Here is a 16,186-nt window from a genome sequence, read left to right as displayed (position 1 = left end):
ACTGAAGCAAGTCTCAAACATATCCCTTAATCCATAATATTTCAATAGGATATCTAAAACACAAGGACTCTTTTATTTTTTTTTAATTTTTTTTTTAACGTTTATTTATTTTTGGGACAGAGAGAGACAGAGCATGAACGGGGGAGGGGCAGAGAGAGAGGGAGACACAGAATCGGAAGCAGGCTCCAGGCTCTGAGCCATCAGCCCAGAGCCCGACGCAGGGCCGAACTCACGAACCGTGAGATCGTGACCTGAGCCGAAGTCGGACGCTCAACCGACTGAGCCACCCAGGCGCCCCCAAGGACTCTTTTAAAAAACATACCCATCCAGGGGCGCCTGGGTGGCTCAGTTGGTTATGCATCTGACTCCTGGTTTTGGCTCAGCTCATGATCTCTCAGTTTGTGAGTTTGAGTCCTGCATCAGGCTCTGAGCTGATAGTGTGGAGCCTGCTTAGGATTCGCTCTCTTTCTCTCTCTTTCTCTGCCTCTCCCCCTCTTGTGCTGTCTCTGTCTCTCTCTAAATAAATAAACTTAAAAAAAAACCCATGCTCATAAATTCTTATCTTTCAGTACTCACTCTAAATGTCAATGGACTAAATGCTCCAATCAAAAGACACAGGATAACAGAACGGATAGGAAAACAAGATCTATCTATATGCTGTTTACAAGAGACCCACTTTAGACCTAAGGACACCTTCAGATTGAAAGTAAGGGAATGGAGAACCATCTATCATGCTAATGGTCAACAAAAGAAAGCCAGAGTAGCCATACTTATATCAGACAATCCAGACTTTAAAATAAAGACTGTAACAAGAGATGAAGAAGGGCATTATATCATAATTAAGGAAGGAGTCTATCCACCAAGAAGATCATCTAAGAACTGTAAGCATTTAGGCTCCAAATTTGGAGGTACCCAAATATATAAATCAATTAATCACAATATAAAGAAATTCATTGATAAGAATACCATAATAATAGGGGACTTCAACACCCCACTTACAGCAATAGATAGATCATCTAAATAGACAATGAACAAGGTTCTGAATGACACACTGGACCAGATAGACTTAACAGATATATTCAGAACATTTCATCCTAAAGCAGAATACACATTCTTCTCCAGTGCACATGGAACATTTTCCAGAATAGATCACATACTGGGGTACAAAAAGATCAATATCATACTGTGCATATTTTCAGACCACAATGCTATGAAACTTGCAATCAACCACAAGAAAAAATGTGGAAAGATAACAAATACTTGGAGACTAAAGACCATCATACTATAGAATGAATGGGCTAACCAAGAAGTTAAAGAGGAGATTAAAAAGGACATGGAAGCCAATGAAAATAATAACACCACAGCTCAAAACCTCCAGGAGACAGCAAAGGCGGTTATAAGAGGAAAGTATATAGCAATCCAGGCCTTCCTAAAGAAGGAAGAAAGATCTCATATATACAACCTAATCTTACACCTTACAGATATGGAAAAAGAACAGCAAATAAAACCCAAAACCAGCAGAAGACAGGAAATAATAAAGACTAGAGCAGAAATCAGTGCTATCGAAACTAAAAAAACAGTAGAACAGATCAATGAAGCCAGAAGCTGGTTCTTTGCACGAATTAACAAAATTAATAAGCCCCTAGCCAGTTTGATCAAATAGAAAAAGGAAAGGACCCAAATAAATAAAATCAATAATGAAAGAGGGGAGATCACAACCAACATAGCAGAAATATAAACAATAATAAGGGAATATTATAAGCAATTATGTGCCAATAATATGGGCAATCTGGAAGAAATGGACAAATTCCTAGAAACATATACACTACCAAAACTGAAACAGGAAGAAATAGAAAATTTGAACAGACCCTTAACCAGTAAAGAAATCGAATTATTAATTAAAAATCTCCCAAAAAATAAGAGTCCAGGACCAGATAGATGGCTTTCCAATAGAGTTCTACCAAACATTTAAAGAAGAGTTAACACCTATTCTCTTGAAGCTGTTCCAAAAAATAGAAATGGAAGGAAAACTTCCAAACTCTTTCTATGAAGCCAGCGTTACTTTGATTCCAAAACCAGACAAAGACTCCACTAAAAAGGAGAACTATAGACCAATTTTTCTGATGAACATGGATGCAAAAATCCTCAAGATACTAGCCAACTGGATCCAACAATACATTAAAAAAATTATTCACCATGACCAAGTGGGATTTACACCTGGGATGCAGGGCTGGTTCAATATCTGCAAAACAATCAACATGATTCATCACATCCATAAAAGAAAGGACAAAAACCACATGATCCTCTCAATAGATGCAGAGAAAGCATCTGACAAAAGACAGCATCCTTTCTTGATACAAACCCTCAAGAAAGTAGAGATAGAAGGAGCATACCTTGAGATCATAAAAGCCATATATGAAAGACCCAATGCTAATATCATCTTCAATGGGGAAAAACTGAGAGCTTTCCCCCTAAGGTCAGGAACAAGCCAGGGATGTCCACTCTTGTCACTGTTACTCAACATAGTATTGGAAATCATAGCATCAGCAATCAGACAACACAAAGAAATAAAAGGCATCCAAATCAGCCAGGAGGAGGTCAAACTTTCATTCTTCTCAGATGACATGATACTCTATATGGAAAACCCAAAAGATTCCACCAAAAAACTGCTAGAACTGATCCATGAATTCAGCAAAGTCGCAGGATATAAAATCAATGCACAGAAATCGGGTGCATTCCTATACACCAATAATCAAGCAACAGAAAGAGAAATCAAGGAATTGATCCCATTTACAACTGCACCAAAACCCATAAAATACATAGGAATAAATCTAAGAGGTGAAAAATCTACACATTGATAACTATAGGAAGCTTATGAAAGAAATTGAAGAATACGCCAAAAAATGGAAAAAATATTCCATGTTCCTGGATAGGAAGAACAAATATTGTTAAAATGTCCATACTACTCAAAGCAATCTACACGCTCAATACAATCCCCAATAAAATAATACCAGCATTCTTCACAGAGCTAGAACAAACAATCCAAACATTTGTATGGAATGAGAAAAGACCCCGAATAGCCACAGAAATCTTGAGAAAGAAAACCAAAGATGGAGGCATCACAATCCCAGACTTCAAGCCGTTTTACAAAGCTGTAATCATCAAGACAATGTGGTACTGGCACAAAAACAGACACTCAGATCAATGGAACAAAGTAGAGAACCCAAAAATGGACCCACAAACATTTGGCCAACTAATCTTTGACAAAGCAGGAAAGAATATCCAATGGAATAAAGACAGTCTCTTCAGCAAGTGGTGCTGGAAAAACTGGACAGCAACATGCATAAAAATGAACCTGGACCATTTTCTTATACCATACACAAAAAGAAACTCAAAATGGATGAAGGACCTAAATGTAAGACAGGAAGCCATCAAAATCCTTGGGGAGAAAGCAGGCAAAAACCTCTTTGACCTTGGCCACAGCAACTTCTTACTCAACACATCTCCAGAGGCAAGGGAAACAAAAGCAAAAATGAATTATTGGGACCTCATCAAAATAAAAAGCTTCTGCACAGTGAAGGAAACAATCAGCAAAACTAAAAAGCAACTGATAGAATGGGAAAAGATATTTGCAAATGACATATCAGATAAAAGGTTAGTATCCAAAATCTAAAAAGAACTTCTCAAACTCAACACTCAAAAAACAAATAATCCAGTGAAGAAATGGGCAAAAGACATGAATAGACACTTCTCCAAAAAAGACGTCCAGATGACCAGTGGGAATGCAAACTGGTGCAGCCACTCTGGAAAACAGTATGGAGGTTCCTCAAAAAATTAAAAATAGAACTACCCTATGACCCAGCAATTGCACACTAGGTATTTATCCAAGGGATACAGGTGTGTTGTTTCGAAGGGGAACATGCACCCCAATGTTGATAACAGCACTATCAACAATAGCCAAAGTATGGAAAGAACACAAATGTTCATCGATGGACGAACAGATAAAGAAGATGTGGTATACATATACAATGGAGTATTAGCCGGCAATCAAAAAAAATGAAAGCTTGCCGTTTGCAACTACGTGGATGGAGCTAGAGGGTATTATGCTAAGTGAAATTAGTCAGTTAGAGAAAAACAAACATCATATGACTTCACTCATATGAGGACTTTAAGATACAAAACAGATGAACATAAGGGAAGGGAAGCAAAACTAATATAAAAACAGGGAGGGGGACAAAACGTAGGAGACCCTTAAATACAGAGAACTGAGATTTGATGGGGGATGGGGGAGAGAAGAAAATGGGTGATGGGCAGTGAGGAGGGCACTTGCTGGGATGAGAACTGGGTGTTGTATCTAAGCCAATTTGACAATAAATTATCATAAAAAATAATTTCTCCCATCCTATGGGTTATCTTTTCTATATTCTTCTTTTTTAAATCTTTTTTTTTTTAATGTTTATTTATTTTTGAGAGAGAGGAAGAACACAAGCAAGGGAAGGTCAGAGAAAGACGGAGGGAGACACAGAATCTGAAGCAGGATCCAGGCTCTGAGCTGTCAACCCAGAGCCTGATGTGGGGCTTGAACCCACGAACCATGAGATCATGACCTCTGCTGAAGTTGGACACTTAACCGACTGAGGTACCCAGGCACCCCTGTCTTTTCTATATTCTTGAGAATGTTCTTCAATGCACAAAAGCTTTTAATTTGAGTAAGTCAAATTATCTGTTTTTTCTTTGGTTGCTTCTGCTTTAATGGCAAAGCTAAGAACACGGTGCCAAACCCAAGGTCATAAAGATTTACCTCTACGTTTTCTTCTATAGTTTTAGGTCACTGATCCATTTTGAGTTAATTTTTGTATATGGAGTGAGGCAGGGGTTCAACTTCATTCTCTTGCATGTGGTTATCTTGTCTCAGCACAAGTCTTTTGTTGAAAAAAGTAGTCTTTCTTTACTAAATGGCCTTGGCAACCTTGTTGAAAATCAATTGGCCATAGATGTTTGGGCTTATTTCTGGATTCTCAATTCTATTTCATTGGTCTATATATGTCTGTCTTTATGCTAGTACCACACTATTTTGATTAATCTTGAATTAACTTTGAAATTGGGAAGTGTGAGTCCTTCAGCTTTGTTTTTTCTTTTCAATGCTGTTTTTGGGTATTCAGGGCCCCTTGGAAGTTCCATATGAATTTGAGGACAGGCTTTCCCATTTCTGCAAAAAAAGGTCATTGGAATTTTTATAGGGATTGATTGAATCTATAGATTGCTTTGGGGAATATGAACTCTTTCAATCCATAAATATGATTTCCATTTATTTAGGTCCTCTTCAATTATTTTCAGCAATGTTTTATAGTTTCTCAATGTACAAGTCTTTGAATCCTTTATTTAAATTTATTCTTGGTATTTTATTCTTTAGATATTATTATAGCTGGAATTGTCTTAATTTTCTTTTGGTGTATTCATTGATGGAGCACAGAAACATAGCTGATTTTTGTGTTTTGATCTCGTACCTGTAATTTCACTGAATTGATTTATTAGCTCTAGTACTTTTTTCATGGTCTCTATAGTATTTTCTATATATAATTACGTCATCTGCAAAAACTGATAATTTCATTCTTCCCTTTCAATATGGATGCCTTCTACTTCTTTTTTCCTTGACTAATTGATCTGACTAGGACTTCCAGTACAGTAGGGAAAATGGGCATCTTTGTCTTGTTCCTGATCTCTAGAAGGAAAGCTTTCAGATTTTCACCATTAAGCACGATGTTAACTGTAGGTTTTTCATAAATGCCTTTTATCTGTTAAGGAAGTTCCCTTCTATTTCTAATTTGTGTTTTTATCATAAAAGAGTGTTTAATTTTGTCAAATGCTTTTTCTGTGTCTTTTCTTTTCCCTGTTTCTTTTGAGATGATAATAGTTTACAAACTATAAAAGCCAGAACTACCTTTGGAGTTACTATCCTAGACAAAATATTTATGACAACATCTGCTTCAGTTACATATACAAAGCATTTCATAAAATATTAAGGAGCAAGCTTCATAAATAATTAAACTTAAACAAAAGCTCCTAGGGCCAGGTGTTTCTCTTCAGAGGATGAAAGATACAGAGAACACGATAATAGCTACAGTGTGTCAGTATGGATTACCCCCCCCAAGTATCTTTGAGAATATATACAGTTACAATTTAGATGGGGGCGGGAGAATAAACTCCTCCCTAAAAAGACAAAGTAATAATGGTGTAGAATAAAAACCTGAAGATTTTCAAACTTCTCTCTGGGTTATCAGATCACTGTGCTGGGTTCAGCAGTGTAACAAGAATAGCATAACAAGCTCTTTGTAACAGAAAAGCACATGGCATAAAACTTAAAGGTATGAGCTCTTCTAGTTTTTGGAACAAAGGGCTCAACTCCTAGTTATATCATTCTTACTTTCAATATAAACAGAAGAGGATATCATTTATCCTCATCCCTGGGGAGCAAGATATTCATATGAGTGAATGCAGAGAAAAATGAAAGCTTATCTCGTTATGTCCAAACCAGTTTATATATTTTTAATTCATTTTCTATGGAAATAATACAAGCTAAAGAGATAATATAGTATAGTAGTAGAGCATGGAAAATGTGATGTGTGAGTATGTAACCTCGGGCAGCCATATAAACTTCCTGAGTCTGTTTTCTTCTATATAACGGGCATGATAATATCAACCTCAGAGGATGTGCTTAAAACTCCTAGAAAATTAAGTGTTGTGTAAAATATTAGTTATTCTTTAAGACTAAATTTACCTGTTTTATAAACTAAAAGTAGTGTATCCAACATAACTTATTTTCAGAAAAAGAAATTTTTTTCCAATATATGAAATTTATTGTCAAATTGGTTTCCATACAACACCCAGTGCTCATCCCAAAAGGTGCCCTCCTCAATACCCATCACCCACCCTCTCCTCCCTCCCACCCCCCATCAACCCTCAGTTTGTTCTCAGTCAGAAAAAGATATTTTAAACAATTCTGTCAGAGGACAATCTCTCTGATAAAAATAAATGTAATAAAATATAATTTCTAATAAAATTAGAAATGAAAAATGTAACCCCACTACAATACTCCCACTGAATGAAAATTGGAAAAACTCATCTCTAAACAGTTCATGGGTTAACAAGGGGGACAATGTAGAAACAACAAAAAGCCCCTACATATAAAATGCAGTTAAAGTAGAAAAAGAAATTTTTAGCCTTAAGTGGATTTACTTGCAAGAAAGACTAAAACAAAGGACCTACTAGAAAAAGAAGCCTGAAAAAGAATAAGCACATAAACTGTAATAAAGTAGAAAGAAATAATAAATATAAAGGCAGGTATTAAGGAAATAGCAACAACATGAAGAAGTAGAGTAAAAGCTGGATCTTGGAGATTAAGAAGACAGATTAGTAAATTTGATCAAAATGAAAGAAAGCACAGCACACACAATATTAGAAATGGAAAGGAAGACAACAATAGAGTACCCAAGTTTATACACATATACCATCAAATTTGATAAATAAAATGGACTATTGTCTAGGAAAGTATAAGTTACCAAAATGTCCATCAACTGATGAATGGATAAAGAAATTGTGGTTTATATACACAATGGAATACTACATGGCAATGAGAAAGAATGAAATATGGCCTTTTGTAGCAACGTGGATGGAACTGGAGAGTGTGATGCTAAGTGAAATAAGCCATACAGAGAAAGACAGATACCATATGGTTTCACTCTTATGTGGATCCTGAGAAACTTAACAGAAACCCATGGGGGAGGGGAAGGAAAAAAAGAAAAAGAGGTTAGAGTGGCAGAGAGCCAAAGCATAAGAGAATGTTAAAAACTGAGAACAAACTGAGGGTTGATGGGGGGTGGGAGTGAGGGGAGGCTGGGTGATGGGTATTGAGGAGGGCACCTTTTGGGATGAGCACTGGGTGTTGTATGGAAACCAATTTGACAATAAATTTCATATATTGAAAAAAAAAAAAAAAAAAAAGGAACAGGAAGCCTGAATGGGCCAATAAATATACACAATTTGATCACTATTCAAAAATCAACCGCTCCACAAACAGAACAAAGCCAAGATGTTTTTATAGACTCATTCCCCCAACATTCTCTTATGGAAAATTTCAAAGACACATACCTTAAAATAAAAAGAACTATATGCAAACACCCATATACCCACTACCTAGATTCTTCAATTAACATTTTTCTACATTTGCTTTCATATAACTACCCATCTTTCTACCCATCCTACTTTCTATACATCAATCCTTCTATATCTTGTATTGGATTCTGGAAAATCCAGAAAATCCAGGAAAATAGAAACATGATAGGATTTCAAAGCACCAGACTAGCGATTTTTATATTTCTGTATCAACTTAATATTCTATCCATCTATCTATCTATCTATCTATCTATCTATCTATCTATCTATCTACCTACCTACCTACCTACCTACCTATCTACCTATCTACTTTTTGAAGTAAACTCTAGGCCCTACATGGGGCTAGAACTCATGATCCCAAGATCATGCTCCACTGACTGACCCAGCTGTGTGCCCCCCAAATTAATATTTTAAATGTTTTTCTAAAAATAGAAACAGAGTCATAGTACACTGAAAACAGGAATAAATATATAAGGAGGTGCTCAGGAAGAAGAGTCTATGCTTCTTTTCTTAAGAAATCCTGATTCCTTTCCAAACAATTTCTTAAGGTATTAAGCCAGTTCCTGCTTCCCCTGCCAAAAAGGAGGATTGAATGAAATCTTTAAAAATAGCTGTTACAAAATGAATATAGTTTTACAAATGCATGCATTCAGCTGGGAAACATTTACTATGCATTTAATGTATCAGAATAAAAAAATTACTAATCATAAGAACAATTTATCTTCAAAAGGACAGTTTGTATGCTGCAAAAAAATTTTAATCTGTCAGGATCCTGAAGAAAAGCAATTTTGTTTATTTTCTCTGCACACAGTGTGAACATGCCAGCAAAGTTGCTGGATCCTAACACTTTTGAACAAAGATTTACCATCAATGAATGACAGCATGTAGGAGGTAAGGTTAATTTTTAAAAAACAAGATAAAGCCTTCATTTCTTGATCAGTGATAAAATGCTACTTTCCCTTTTGTGTCTTTTTATTATTTTTTACACTGACACATGACCTTGCTGTCCTTCCATATGAATGAGTTGAGTGCATTCAAAATTTATTTAAGTGGAAGGTAAAATTCCCTTTTTTCTTTTAAAGATTTTATTTATTTAAAAAATTTTTTAATGTTTATATTTGAGAGAGAGCGAAAGAGAGAGCGCATGAGCAGGGGAGAGGCAGAGAGAGAGAGAGACAAAGACAGAATCTGAAGCAGGCTCCGCTCCAGGCTCTGAGCTGTCAGCACAGAGCCTGATGTGGGGTTCAAACTCACAAGCCATGAGATTATGACCTGAGCCAAAGTCAGATGTTCAACTGAATGAGCCACTCAGGCGCCCCTAAAGATTTTATTTTTAAGTAATCTCTACACCTAATGTGGGACTTGAACTTGCAACTCTGAGATCAAGAGTCACATGCTCTTCTGACTGAGTCAGTCAGGCACCCCGAAGGTAAAACTCTTTAAATCATTTCATCTCAAAAGCAATATGGCAGCAGAGTGATAATCCTGCACTAGCTTGTACCATTACCTCCCCTTTTCCCCTTTGTGCCAACTCATCAAGAACACCATGCAACTTTGTTAGAAGGAAAAGTGTTTCCAGATTTATCCTTTAAAGCATTCTTCTAAAGTACCGGTGACTTCATTTTGTTTGTATGCAAAAACATTTTAGATTCTAAAATGGATAACATCACATATTTCACTAAAGGTAACTTACCTTGCTGGAGGTTTCTAATAAAAACTGGAATGTGTTCTGCACAGCTTGGCATGTCTCTAGCTCAGTCCGGCTGAAGGCTATTAAATAATCCTTCAGGTGATCATACACATTTCCATCAAGAGCCTGTAAAAGAGTAATAAACAAAAGCAAAAAAAAATTATGACAAAGCTTTGATACAGAACCCCTACTGTTCACAAGGTAAATTCAGTTTAAAATCTATTAATAATAAATGGACAAAAGATAAAGATTGTTACATAAATGTACTTATAACCAGTAAACAATCACTTGGGAAAATGCTGAATCTTTCTAATAAATAGGAACTAAAAAAGATAAAATCCAATATTGGTAAAGCTGTAGAAACAGGATACACTTGGAGACAAAGTTATTGGGTTCTGATCTTTGTTCATCTGTTTATTAACTGCCATCAGCCACTGTAGTCATTTTATAACAGAGTAGGTGTGGGAGTTAAATGGAACTGTGGATGTGAAAGGATCCAGGCACAGTGCCTGAAACAGAGTAGACATGCAATCATTAATCTCCTCCATTTTTCCTCATCCACTGTTGGTAGGATTATAAATTAGCATACTCTTACTACAGAGCAGTCAGAGAAAAAAACACAATAGCAATGGTTAGAAAAAAGTGATTTAGAAATACACTTTTGAAGAAACACCAATGAAATGTCTATAAAGAATTTTAAACATTCTTCTTTGTTTAAGCATTTAGAGTAGGATTCACTGAAATTGAAAGAAAAAAAAAAGAAAACCGCCAAACATTTGAAAAATAATTAGGCTATGATATATATAATAACTGAAATATATGCACCAACAAAAACTATGGTAACTATACTGTTGCAAAAGTAGGTACAAAATAATTTTAGGTTAAAAAAAAAGTAAAACAAATAGTATACATATTAGCAACAACTATGGGGAAAATACATCTATAATAATAGCAATAATCAAAAAAAGGTTCTGGAGTCCTGCCAATCAATGGAAATTTTCTTAAAAATTGAGGTAAAATTTTCACAACATAAAATTCACCACTTTAGCTATTTTAAAGTATACAATTCAGTGGCTTTTAGCACATTCACAATGTTGTGTAACCACCAGTACTATCTACGTGCAGCATATTTGCACTGCCCCCAAAAGAAATCCCACATCCATTAGGTGGTGACTCCCATTTCTCCCTCGCCGCCCCCACCTCTGACAACCATTAATCTTTCTACCTCTAAGGGGTTTGCCTAGACATTTCATATAAATGGAACCATATAACACGTGTCATTTTGTGCCTGCCTTTATCACCAGGCATAATGTTTTCAAGGTTCATCAATGTATTAATATTTCATTTCTTTTTATGACTGAATAATATTCTTTTATATGGATATACCACATTTAGTACCCATTCATTGGTTGATGGGCATTTGGGTTGTTTCCACTTTTTGGCTATTATGGATAATGCTGCTATGAACATTTATGTATAAGTTTTTATTTGAACACCTGTTTCCAATTCTCTGGGTATATGCCTACTAGTGGAACTGCTGAGTCCTATGATAATTCTATGTCTAACTATTTGAGGAACTGCCAAACTTTTCCACAGTGGCTGCACCATTTTACATCCCCATTAACAATGTATAAAGGTTCCAATTTCTCTACATCCTCATCAATGCTTGTTGTTTTCTGTTTGTTTTTTTTTAAATTATTCAAGCCATGCAAGCAGTATCTCCTTGTGGTTTTGACTTGCATTTCTCTAATGACTAATAATGTTGGGGATCTTTTCATGGGCTTACTGGCCATTTGTATGTTGTCCTTGGAAAAATGTCTACTCAAGTCCTTCGCTCGTTTTTAAATTGGGTTGTTTTGTCTTTTTGTTGTGGGGTTGTAAGAGTTATTCATATAATCAGATACATGTCTTTTATTAGATGTATGACTTCCAAATATATTCTCTTATTTTGTGGCTGTCTTTTCACTTTCTCAATAGCGTCCTTTGATGCACAAAAAGTTCTTATTTTGATGAAGTCTAATTTAGCTATTTTTCTTTTGTTGCTTGTGTTCTGGTATCATATCCTCAATGGAGGTTTTACAGTAAATAAACTCTTTGTACATCTTATGTCTGGCTATTCCATTAAACTTTTACTATATCACTGATTTTTAAAAAATGCACACCTATCCCTGAAGCACTGAGTAATAAAGCTGCACATTCTATAGTGCTTACTCCACCAGATGGCACCATCAAGCACTTTAAATATAGGCAGTGCAAATGCCTTAAAATTCCTTTCCACGTAGTCATGTAACATCCCCAGGGAGACTGCTGGTACTGTCTGAATACGAATTCCTAACTTAAGACATGCTTTTCATGAACTTGTTAAAAAAGAAACATATAAATTCTTCTGATATGGCTTTGCCTTAGAAATGCTCTTGGTAGATGGTCTTAACCTCATGTTTGCAGGAAACTGGAGCATTTTTATTTAAACACAGCAAGTAGCAATATAGGCATCATGAGCTCCCAGCCTCTGAATTTTTGATTCAGTAGGCTGGGGTGGTGGTGGGGAGCTGAGAATTTACATTTTCTAACAACTTGCTGCTTGTCTGGGGACCATACTTGGAGAATCACTGGACTAAATGGTCATTTTAACTGATGAGGTTCAACATTTCCACAGACTTAGATCCTGGTGAGCCTGTAGAGGCAGAGTGGCTGGAGGCAGAGACGTCTACCATCCTGAATAGGGTCAACAGCCCCAGTACAGCAGTACAGCAGCTATTTCTAACAGAATAATGTCCTACATCATAATTAGAGGCAGCATTATGCAACACGGGAAAGAACTTGAGTTCTGAAGTTGGATGTGGGTTAGAATCCCAGCACTGTTACTTAGTTCATCATTTTGATGGCTTTCTCATTTGTAATTAGGTAAAGTGGGAATACAACATACTCCACAGGCACATTGTGAAAATTAAAGCAAAGGAAGTGACACAATGTTAATCTCCTTTCTTGCCTTCTTCAAAAATCTTCAATGGATTGGCCACATATTGATAACTGTTAAAGCTGGGTAATGAATACATGGGGATATTTATACTACTCTTTTTTATTACAGTGTATGTTGAGAATTTTCCATAAAAAAATAAAAAGAAAGCCTGGATATCAGATTAGGAAAAAAAGTGATGCCACAATTTTTTTTTCAATGGTTCCCACTGTATATTTTGAAAAGTCAAAATTCTTTAGCTGGTATCTACGTTCCTTTACCATCTAGTCCCAAACTACCTCTCATTAGCACCATCTCTAATCATTGTTATCTGCATTGTACTCTACATCCCAACCAGACTGAGCCTTTTTAGAGAATGCCACTCACCTTCATGTTTCCAGTTAAGTTATTCTGTTGGTTTGGAATGTTCTTCCCCCCTTCTCTTCATTCAAATAGTAATAACTATAACTGACACAGGCAGCTAACATATACTAATGACATTTGACCTAGAGCTCTCGCTCTCCCTCTTTCTCTCTCCTCTCTCTCTCCCCCTCTCTCTCGAGAGTAGGTGATTGCTGGGATGGAAGCTGAGTCAAAAATAGCCAAATGGCTACAACTAAATGGCTAGTCTTCCTACCAAATAGAGAAAGTCTGTCTTCAGTAGAAGAGATTTATACCAATTCACAAGGAAAAGCAATGATGAGAAATTTGGTGGAGTGAAGATGGGAATGGGGAGGCAAAAGGGAGGGACAAGGAATGTCTTCAGATTGGGTGGTTTCTGAATAAGCACCCCCTTGTCCTTTCTGTGATTGGTTACCTGAGCCAACAAATTCCCACTTTGCTCACGCTACTTTGAATTAGGTCTTGTTGAGTTGAGTTTGTTATTTGCAATTAAGAGACTCCTCACTAAAGGGTTCTGAATGAGGGGCACCTGGGTGGCTCAGTTGGTTAAGTGTCTGACTTCAGCTCAGGTCATGACCTTGCGGTTCGTGGGTTTGAACTCCGCATCAGGCTCTGTGCTGACAGCTCAGAGCCTGGAGCCTGCTTCGGATTCTGTATCTCCCTCTCTCTCTCTCTCTCTGCCCCTTCCCTGCTCGCACCCTCTCAAAAATAAATAAACATTAAAAAAAATAAAGGGTTATGAATGATAACTAGCTTGTATTGGCTGTACTATCTAAATTATTTCTTTTGATTGTATTATAAGAAAAACTTTGATTCATCTAGGTAATTAATTGTAAGTAATAATAATTCAATAACTTGCTTTATATTCCTGGTTCTCTTCAATTAACCAGATCTAAAAGTCTGAGGTAGACAATTTTTTATTGCAAAGCTGAATCACAAATACATTCCAAAAGCTACATGTATTTCTCAGAAAATTTAAAGTAAGGTAAGAACTACTCAAATCTTTCAATAAAAGGTAAATGTGCCACAATTATAATATTTGACAAGGGCATGCACAGCGAAGATGCATCTGAGTCCTGTGTAAAATTTATTTTTTTTAAGTTTACTTATTTATTGGGGGGGGGGGGGGCAGAGAGAGACGGGAGGGGGAGGGGGGGAGACAGAGGATCCGAAGTAGGCTCTGTGCTGATAGCAGAGAGCCTGATGTGGGGCTTGAACTCATGAACCATGAGATCATGACCTGAGCTGAAGCTGGATGCTTAAATGACTGAATGACCCAGGTGCCTGCCTTGTGTAGCGTTCAATGAGCAAGGCACAAGAATGTTCTAAGTATACTTGTTTGTTCATTTTCAAGTGAGCAATTGTGCACAAACTTCAATTAATATAGAGACTTGTGTGAAGAGCCACAAATTTTGTAATCAATGGTAAACTAGAATTCACATATGTGCTCAGAAATGGCAGAAGCATTCTTTCAAGGTTTATACAAATATGAGTTAATCTGGCAGTATGAGCTCCTTGGTGGTCTCCACTATGCAAAAATTTGGTAGGTTAACTCATCCAAGTATGTATTTGAAACGTAGTCAAACTTAAAAAATTATTTGATACAAACTGCTAGGGGAAGAAGTCTGTAATACCTGAAATGAGAAACCACAGGCCTTTGATCAGCCATATGTTTTAATAGTCGAGCAGTTTTTCAATTTGAAAAATTGAATTTGAATGTGTTTAAGCAGCCATGTTCTTTTCTCTTACCCATAGACCACACACTCCCTTATGTATTATTACCCCTGCCCTCTTTACTCATTGGATCAACCTGATCTCTAAAATCAGTTGAGTTTGAAATCAAACCTCGTAATAGTAAATACTCAAAATAGTAAGAAGGAAGGAAGGAAGGAAGGAAGGAAGGAAGGAAGGATAGAAAGAAAGAAAGAAAGAGAAAGAGAAAAAAAGAAAGAAAGAAAGAAAGAAAGAAAGAAAGAAAGAAAGAAAGAAAGAAAAGAGAAGAGAAAAAAGAAAATTGGGCTGTCTTAACAAATTCAGAAATTTAAAATACTAGGGTGTTCCACTGAACATTTATTTTCAGGAAAGTAGAAATTCTCTGGAACACGTTGGAAGAGGAAAATTATGCTGAATAAGGAGTTAGGAGAAAGAAAATGTGACATTTTTCTAAGCATTTGGTGCAATGTCCCCTACAGTGAGAACTTTAAACAGTGGCCTCCTTATTTGGATCCAGGAAGGGCACAGATTCCGTAGTCATATGGTTATGTTGAAATCTCTTTAGTTTCCTTAATACAGCCTAGGAAGGCAAACTCTTCTAAGAGCAATGGGCATTCTAAAATAGTCTTTGGGTAAAAGTCAAGGATATAAATATCAAGATGATGATAAATTTGAGCTCTCTTAAATCATAAAATTCTACAGTCCTCCTATGCTGATGGAAGAGAACAATGATTGCCTGCCTGCATTTGTTTCTTTCTGAGAAGACCTTACCTATACTTAACCAGGATGCAGAGAAAGTAGATTTTCACAAATTAAGAGAGATTAAAGAAGTCATGGGAATGAAAGGTACAGCACAGGGAATATAGTCAATGGTACTGTAATAGTGTTATAATGGTGACATATAGTAGCTACACTTGCAGTGAGCATGGCATTATAGAGTTGTCCAATTACTATGTCATACACCTGAAAATAATGTAACATTGTGTCAACTATGCTTTAATAAAAATTTTTTTTAAAGAGATCAAAGCACGTACTGAGTTGCATCTGTATCACTGTAAGTATCTTAAGACATGACTGAATATGTCAATTGATATAAAGTAAGATTAGAAACACATCACCCAATTTTATACTTGTGGTTGTTTTGTTTAAAAGCATTGGGTTACTTCAGGTTCTGTGAAAGAGGAAACAAATAAGAAAGCTCCCCTCTGTGAATTATAAAACTCCAGGAAAGGAAAATTCAACACTGCTTCTCT

General features: G+C 36.3%; 1 protein-coding gene across 4 annotated transcripts in view; it reads right to left on the bottom strand.

Moving 5' to 3' along the window:
- Positions 1–16,186, bottom strand: part of FCHSD2 (FCH and double SH3 domains 2) — a 303,773-nt gene that overhangs the window by 77,701 nt on the left and 209,886 nt on the right. For all 4 annotated transcript variants that reach the window (XM_042906961.1, XM_042906962.1, XM_042906960.1 and 1 more), the window contains one exon: positions 9,866–9,988. In XM_042906961.1, coding sequence (XP_042762895.1) covers positions 9,866–9,988 — 123 coding nt within the window. The remainder of the gene's footprint in view (positions 1–9,865; positions 9,989–16,186) is intronic.

This window comes from Panthera leo, chromosome D1, assembly GCF_018350215.1.
Source record: "Panthera leo isolate Ple1 chromosome D1, P.leo_Ple1_pat1.1, whole genome shotgun sequence".
Classification (NCBI taxonomy): domain Eukaryota; kingdom Metazoa; phylum Chordata; class Mammalia; order Carnivora; family Felidae; genus Panthera; species Panthera leo.
This window is presented reverse-complemented; position numbering and strand designations above follow the sequence as displayed.